General features: G+C 38.1%; 2 protein-coding genes across 2 annotated transcripts in view; both read left to right on the top strand.

Annotated features, from left to right (window-relative positions):
* cadm2b (cell adhesion molecule 2b) overlaps positions 1–8,899 on the top strand; it is a 213,347-nt gene that overhangs the window by 131,672 nt on the left and 72,776 nt on the right. The window lies entirely within an intron of this gene.
* On the top strand, positions 2,301–3,239 carry LOC123985889 (olfactory receptor 13G1-like). Its single transcript, XM_046073853.1, has one exon. It carries the CDS (start codon positions 2,301–2,303, stop codon positions 3,237–3,239), a length of 939 nt encoding a protein of 312 aa, XP_045929809.1.

The following is an 8,899-nucleotide window of genomic DNA, read 5'->3' as shown; positions in this document are numbered from 1 at the left end:
CTGTGAACAGCCAGCCTCTTTAGCAATGACCTTTTGTGTCTTGCCCTCCTTGTGCAAGGTGTCAATGGTTGTCTTTTGGACAGCTGTCAAGTCAGCAGTCTTCCCTATGATTGTGTAGCCTACAGAACTAGACTGAGAGACCATTTAAAGGCCTTTGCAGGTGTTTTGAGTTAATTAAATGATTAGAGTGTGGCACCAGGTGTCTTCAATATTGAACCTTTTCACAATATTCTAATTTTCTGAGATACTGATTTTGGGGTTTTCATTAGTTGTCAGTTATAATCATCAAAATTAAAAGGAATGAACACTTGAAATATATCAGTCTGTGTGGAATGAATGTATACATTATACAAGTTTCACTTTTTGAATGGAATTACTGAAATAAATCAACTTTTTGATGATATTCTAATTATATGACCAGCACCTGTAGACTACTTAATAGTCCAGTGAACTGGGACTAATTTGGGATGATTATACAATGAAACCTAATAGTTATATATATTTAGCCTATATAGTGTGTGTGTGTGTGTGTGTGTGTGTGTGTGTGTGTGCACAATACATTTTTTCATTGACATATTAACATCCACTGCTCACTTTTAAGGCATGGCATAATGTTATAATTATGAGAGTTTCAGTTAAGTGCAGTGATTTTAACTACTTACTTTTTCAGTTGGTCCTCTATTGTCTGCCACGCCTTTTGTTGTTGTTTTAATACGGTGTTACTTTTTAGAATTTGTTTTACATATTATTTTATTCCATGTAAACCTACTTGCTGTTGCTCACTGTCTGTGATGGTGCACGCCACACATCTTCTCCAATTATGAAACCTAATAACCACAAACTGTGTGCTACCATATTGCCAATATGTAGGCTAATAAAAATTCTACAAACACATATATAATAACACATTGGTTTCTGATCAGAGTGGCTACTGACTGAACAGATAAGGCAGGCATGGTCTGGAGCAGGCTAGCTGCACAGAATAAATCTCCATGGTAACTTATGTGCTACTGCTTTCGTGAAACCAACTCAAAGCTAAATTCAGCCCAGATATCTGAAAAATTTAGGCTTAATTAAATTAAATTTACGCTATCTTGGTTATGTGAAACTGCCCTCTGCTCTCCTTTGGGGCTCTATGGTCAAGTTAGCAACAATAAATATGCTACGTCCCGTTAGACTTTTGAAACAAAGGTACTTGTTAACATTGCGAAACATTGCAATTTTGAAACGGCATATTGTTAACATTGTGAAACATCACAATATGGATAAGTTGAGGCACGAAAAACTACTTGATTAGGTTTAGGAAAAGATCATGGTTTGGGTTAAAATAACTGTTACTTACTTCAGTTAACTTACATAAGATAAGTAACATTACTTGTCCAACTTACGCAACCTACGTAACCTACCTAATAATATCCTCCAACAATATTTTTCTCCAAAAGGAGAGTTCCTACAATGTGTAAACAGATTTTTGTCCCCAAAACATAAGTAATACATGCAGTCACACACAAACACACACACACACACACACACACTTTTTCAAGTCCTGTTGTGTGATTGACTGTTCTGCTTTTTTCATATATATACATAGTCAATTACAGGCAGAACACAATAGATGATACAATAATTGCTTATTTTAACATATAAGAAAATAAAAAAAGTTATTTTAGCTATTAAGTTAACCATTAACATGTCATTTGCCTGTTCTGTTCATCATAAGCAATAAAACAAGAGATACACTGTGCCCATCTTAAACTATAAACATTCACATAATGCTTCCGGATGAATAACAAGTTACTTAGCAGATCAAATATGTTACTGGATGATTATTAGTGTTTTATCACCTGAAAAGCCATTTGTCCTGAGCAATGAAAATTAGCAGATTGGTTTCAAAAACCCACTTTTAGCAAAAATCGGGCCACAATTTGTTATTGATATGCACAGATTTGAAACCAATCGGTCCATCAAATCTAGGGTTTCAGATGTGGGATTTTGCTAATTGGATTACTAGCGAAAATTAGTTGCTGTCAGTATCCTATATGATTGGACAATGGGTCTGGCCAATGAAAAGTTTCTCTTCTGGTGAGCCTTAAAACCCTAAATACCAGAGGCTGTCTGTTAAACTACATTGTTGGCTGCAGTGAAAACTGTTTCATTGAGCTCAGCCATTTTTGAAAACTCTGGCAACAACTGGTTATGGTTGGTTATGATCTACAATATGTCAAATTATCTTTTGTTCTGAGAAGAGGTTTTTCAACAACTTCTTTTTGCATTGTTTTTATCTTGATATTTTGTTGAATATGTCTTCACAGAATTCCTCGATCATGGTAACAGAATTTATTATAGGTGGTTTTGAAAAAACTGAAAAGCCTATGGTAGTTGGTGTGGTTATAATGATTATATATGTTCTAGTTGTTCTAGCCAATGTAGTAAACATTCTCTTCATTATTTATGACCAAAGATTACACAAACCAATGTATCTTCTGATTTGCAACCTTGCTGTTGTTGATATACTGTACACTTCTAGTGCCACTCCAACAATGATCGGCGTTCTACTTGCTGGTGTTAATACTATATCCTACGGGGCATGCTTACTTCAAATGTTTGCTTTCCACTTGGCCGGGGTGATGGAGCTGTTTGCTTTATCGATTATGGCATTTGATCGATTGGTTGCTATTAGCTATCCTTTTCAGTACCATAGTTATTTAACCAATGTGCGCACTGTTGTCTTTACATTTATCCTGTGGCTCATTGCCTGTGGTTTTGTGGCTGTAATGCCTGCAAATGTGATTCCTCTCCCTCACTGCTACTCAAAGCTGAAGTACACTTTCTGCGACTATGCTGCCATAATGCGAACTACATGTGTTGACCCTAATTACTATTTCAGTCAGATTGGCATCATATATTTCTTTCTTTTATTTTTCACTTTCATTTTTATTTGCCTGTCATACCTGTGTATGATATTTTTTGTTAAATTATTGTCAAAGGATGACAAAAGAAAAATGAGCAGCACTTGTTTGAGTCACTTGATCGTGGTAACATGTTACTACTGTCCATCATTTATCCTCATTGTCTTGACCAGAATAGGTGTTGTGTTAACTCTTGAGGAGCGGCATGGCTTATTGATCGGTGTTATGCTCGGTCCATCTCTTGTAAATCCTTTTGTGTACTGTTTTAGGACGAAAGAAATTAAATATAAGATCTTTAAGATCTTTAAAAAAGTTAAGACACCTCAGTAGATTCTCCTGCAAACTGTGAATTTACTTTCATATAAAAACATGCATCTTCTATTGGTCTAAGTATTATATTAAAATGATGGAATATATCCATCCATGCATTTTCTGTTTTGTCCTCCTGGATCCATCCCCTTCACTTATGTTTTGTAATATACATTTTGTCATCATAGTTTTATATTGTCATGTATGACTTTTTTGTTTTGAATCTGTACACACAACATCTAAACGTCTTTCCTGGGAGATGGATCCGTCCATTGTTGCTCTTCCTGTGGATTCATCCATTTTGTTCCCAGTTAAAAGATTTGCCTATTTGTCACAACAAATGTGACACTTTGTCATACATGGTGAAAACTAATTATCTTTCTGAATATCTTGGTGACATATCACCAATATCACTAGTGTCACTGTAATTTTCCCTGTGTTTATATATGGCGGTTGAACATACACTGATGCTCACGTGATTATTCTGGACATTTTCAAAATGAATAAAAGTGACTTAATGCCAAATTAATATCATCCTTGCAGTGGCATATTTAATGCAACTCGTTCTGTTAAATTCAGTGTCCTTCTTTATGCTTCATTCATTTTCCAGAATTGAAATGATGTAATAAAAACTTGGTCACAAAAATGCCTGATATATAGTATACTCAGACGCTAATTGTTGACAAGGAGTAGCTGGGAAGAAATCAGTCACTGGTGTGCAGGGCAAGGGAGCTCACTGGTGGACAAGTGAGACATAGCAGTCAGACACAGGCAGGAAATCTAGAAACATTGTAGAAACATTCTGTGGCTGGATGGTGCAGTGGACATACTAATTACAAGAAAGATACAAAATGTTCTGTTTAAATCCTGCTAATAAAGTGTAAAATATATACCCAAGTATCAAGTGCTATTACTTATGTGCATCGTCATGTTGTTAAGTTGAATATAAAACCAAAGCCGTGACTCAGACTAGTAATGAAGTGCCCTCCGTAATAGAGAAGTATAGCGGGGGCAAGGAAGGAGAGGATGGACATCTAAAGTTACAAATATGCAGTTGATATTTAGTTTGCGCAGTGTATTATGAAACACAAAAACCTGTACATTTACAAGGCTGCTGTCCATAGTCAATGTTGATCTCCACTGGGTAAGAACTGTCCTGTTTGAGAGTGGCAGTGTGTTTAAAGCAGAGCCAATGTCCTAGCAGTGATGAGTTTCATATCATCTGTATCTGTAGCGTCTGCATTTTTCTGCATCAAAAGAAGCAGTATAATATATAAGCCTAGTAGTGAATATGACACCACAGTGACACCTTCCCAATGCTCGTTTTATTTGAGCAATAGAACAAAATTCTAAATTATGAAAAGCAAATTAAAATGTTTAGAATAACCAAAAGGAAAAGCAGGAAGTCTTTGAATTATTTAAAGCATAAACCATAAAACTTATTGAGGTTTATTATTAAAGTAATAGCCATTTTATTGTCTGTCAATTAATTATTAATAATGAATGAGTCAATTAATTATTAATAATGAATCAATTAATTATTAATAATGAATTAACTGACTAATCATTTCAGTTGTACTTGTATACTGTTGAGTAGTTTAATTTATAGCAAAAAAATTTACAAGCTCTTCGTATGTTTTGTATGCAAAAGTCTTAGTAAAAAGTACAAAATCTCCCTTTGAGGTGTAGTGTAGTGGAAGTAGAAAGTGTTACGAAAAGAAAAGACTCAAGGAAAGTACCTCAAATTTGTATTAAAGTACTTGAATAAATGTATGAATTATTACCTTAGTCTCAGAGCCGGCCCTAGACCTTCCTGTCCTAGTCCTGATGAATCTTTCTTATGTTCTTAAACCTGCCATGTTTGTTTATCACAAAAACACCAAAGCAAATTTCTTAAACCTACATGGCAATAAAGCTGATTCTAATAAAAACAATAACTAGACTATACTCTATATTATCATCTACTATGTTTGAAGTCAAACAGGAATATACCACCAGTGCTACTGAGCTTAATGGCAGTGCAAGACCCATTACACAGTGATGAACTTAGTTCTGAATAAAAAGACTGATAAAAAGACTGATAAACTGATTATGACTGACCAAAGCTTAAATCTTTAATAGCAGCCAAACAACATATAACTGGTCATTAAGGGCTGATGGCCAGTCAGCTGGATCCACTGAAGGGGTAGAAACTAGAGAGACAGGTATGGTTGTAGGCACAATGGGACTGGTCTCCACTTCAACTGGCACAGGTAGACCTGTGAGGAAGATTAACACAGAAAACAAGTAATTTTATTATGTTGACATGTTCACACGTTGGGTGTTCCTAGAGGTGAAGTGTTCATGTATTGTTGATGCAGGCCTACACCAGAATTGTCAGCTTCTTGGATGATACCAATGATGGAGGTAAAGGTGGAGGATGATAGACCTACTATGAAATAATAAAAATAAATAAATAAATTGACTGAATTGAAATTACTTCTTAGCTTAGGGATCTCATAATGCAAGACAATCTGCAAGAGTTTGATGTTGTCTCCTTTTAAAAAATGACTTTAGATAAGATTTCCTGCGATGGACTGGCGACCTGTCCACGGTGTACCTGCCTTTCGCCCAATGTCAGCTGGGATTGGCTCCAGCCCCCCGCGAACCTGTACACAGGATAAGCGGTTGACGATGGATGGCTGGATGGATCGATAGATAAGATGTCTTTTCAACACTGCCAGCTTTGGAGGACGCTTCATGATATTGCTCAATAATCAGTCCTTTAAAACAGCTACTACACACTACCTACATGACATATATGATTTATAATCATATATGCCACAATTGCCATGGTGGTGAGGGCGCAATGGATAAGACACATGCCTTTGGTGTGAGAGACTCAGATTCAAACCTCCACTGTGACCTATCCACCAATGTGTCCCCGAGCATGACACTTAACCCCTCGTTGCTCCAGAGGCGTGCGACCTCTGACATATATAGCAATTTTAAGTTGCTTTGGATAAAAGCGTCAGCTAAATGAATAAATGTAATGTAATGTAATCAAAGAACAGGGCATCTCTATAGGTTTAACTAAAACACATACAGTTACTTAACAGCGGTGTCAGCGTTTTGGGTGACATGACTGTGTTCAAATCTGACCTATCTGGTATGGTATAATACTAAAACTATACCAGTTTTATGCAGACTGTAAAAGTTGTGATGCTACTCGCGGTTAGCATGTTAGCAAGTATAGCGTTAGCATTGATAATACCAGCGCTGCTAACTAAGGCTAAGGTTACTTGCAGGCTGATCAACATCCCACCCCTCCTGTGAGCCATCCTGTGTGGTTTGACTGTGTGTTCAGAACCAGTGAGCAACAGAATAATAGGCCTAATAAGTGTTGTATTGTAGAAATGTTGTACCTGTACCTGCTTACAGGTACTTTTTTTCGTATCACCTCACCTCCATCCAGGTTCCAAGCCAGCAGAGGGATACTAAAATATAACTGAAAACAGAACAGATTGCTGATTGGTCAGAGAGAATATTCACTATTCACTGCATCATCATTGCTGCACCAGACAGAGGCCAGCAACAGAAAGTTTTATATTTTACAGTTTTCATATGGAATTTCATCACTAAATCCACTTCTGAGAAGTTTTGAGGTGAGAAATCAACTGTGTAGATTTCAAATATTTACAGTTTCACGAGAAGTGATGGCGGAACAAAACTGTGCTTGAATATTTTCGGAGTTGAGGAGCTCCGCAAGTGGCTGTGGGGGATGCCTGCGCCAACCTGCTGGAGGAGCGTGTGAGTCCGGCCAGCCGCCCGCTCACAGAGCCCTCTGCTCACACAGACCGCTGCAGCAACAATAGCAGAGGAAAACACAGCCGCTTATCTGTCTCTACATTCTGAGTAATGTTGAAACGTTTTAACTTAAAAAAGAGAAAGCTGTGTGGGTCGCTGGTGTGTGTGTCGCATTGAACATTACGTCGCGGCAGTTGTGTGTGGGTACTATCTGCAATGGAAAACGGAGCAGGGCCGAGTAGAGTCGAGTCTATCGATTTGCGCTATGGTAGCATTTTTCGGCAAGGCAGCATAGATCGTCAGAACACCGGCAACAGTTCAACATTTAGTCCTGAAAGACGATGTAACTTCGACTCTGTTTGGGCCTGGAAATTCACAATCACAACCTGTAAGTATGCTTTATTGGTTGTGAATTATATTTAAAATAAACACGGCAATGTAACTTCACAGACTGTTCAAGTGCGGAGTTGTTGTAAACGCTGGCTAACACAGCTAAAGTTATAGCTATAATGCTAATGTTACACCTGATGTGAAAGCTACTGAGCAAACGTTAAAATTGTTTGGCCAATTTTTATGTAAAATAGAGTTGAAATTTGGTGACTTTTGTAAGTGGTTTATGGTAAGATGTGGAACAATGATGTTGTGTGGTTGTGGACTTGTGAGTAACTTATACCATCTGCTAGGTTACAGTCGCAGTCTGAATCAGAATCAGAAGGACCTTACTGCCAAGTAGCGTTGCTTGTAGGTGCTAAATACATGTCGACATAAATAAATGTAGAAATATATAAATATGGAATAGAAGAACAATGTTGCAGATATATACATGTGCATTATTCTGGGTTTGTGCCATGCAGAAGTAATGCAATGGAAGAGAATATTGTGTACATATAAATAGATAAACTGACAACATAAAAATATACAACAACAAAGATCACACGAGATAAAACAGTATTTACATGTGCAGACATTTGTATCATTTGCAAAGGGGGAGTGTCAGTAGGGGACCCGGGCCTTGTTAATGAGGCTAGCTGCAGACGGGAAGAAGCTGTTTTGGTGGCGAGAGGTTTTGGTCCTAATGGACCGCAGCCTCCTGCTAGAGGGGAGAGTCTGAAACAGTTTGTGTCTGGGGTGGGAAGAGTCAGCTGCAATCTTTCCTGCACGCATCAGAGTCCACGAGGAGTACAGGTCCAGAAGAGAAGGAAGATTGCAGCCAATCACCTTCTCTGAAGAGTGAATGATATGCTGCAGCCTGCCCTTGTCCCTGGTGGTAGCAGCAGCGTACCAGATGGAGATGGAGGAGGTGAGGATGGACTCAATGATGGCGGTGTAGAAGTGCACTATCATTGTTTTTGGCAGGCTGAACTTCTTCAGCTGCTGCAGGAAGTAAATCCTCTGCTGGGCCTTCTTGAGGTGGCTTTGATTTGGATCACACTACCGTGTTTCTTACGACCTGCCCTTCTCTGCTTCTGATTGGCTAGTAGTCCTTACCTGGCAACTGCGCATCTGCAACTCCCAACAACGATTTTGTACAAGTAAGATGCATCAGTCTTTAGCTCAAGAGTGGAGCGTACAACACATAGGGTGAAAAGAAGAGCTGCAGCAATGTGCAGTATGAGGAAAAATATGGTGTTTTTTGAAAATTAAACCATGTAAACCTGTTCTGGTACAACCCCTAATTAAGATTTTGAACCCGAAAATGAGCATAATACCACCTCTTTAATAATTTATGGAATAAATACTGTAGTCGAATAACAAATGAGAAGTAACGCCTGTTTCCTTTCAATTTGAACCCCCCCCCACACACACACACAAAAAACACCTACGGTGGCCTAACAGTAGGGGTGGGAATCACCAGAGGCCCCACCATAGGATATTATCACGATATTTATGTTGCG

The sequence above is a fragment of the Micropterus dolomieu genome, linkage group LG17 (genome assembly GCF_021292245.1).
Source record: "Micropterus dolomieu isolate WLL.071019.BEF.003 ecotype Adirondacks linkage group LG17, ASM2129224v1, whole genome shotgun sequence".
NCBI lineage: Eukaryota > Metazoa > Chordata > Actinopteri > Centrarchiformes > Centrarchidae > Micropterus > Micropterus dolomieu.
Note: the sequence above shows the minus strand (reverse complement) of the source record. Positions and strands in the feature narration are given on the sequence as shown.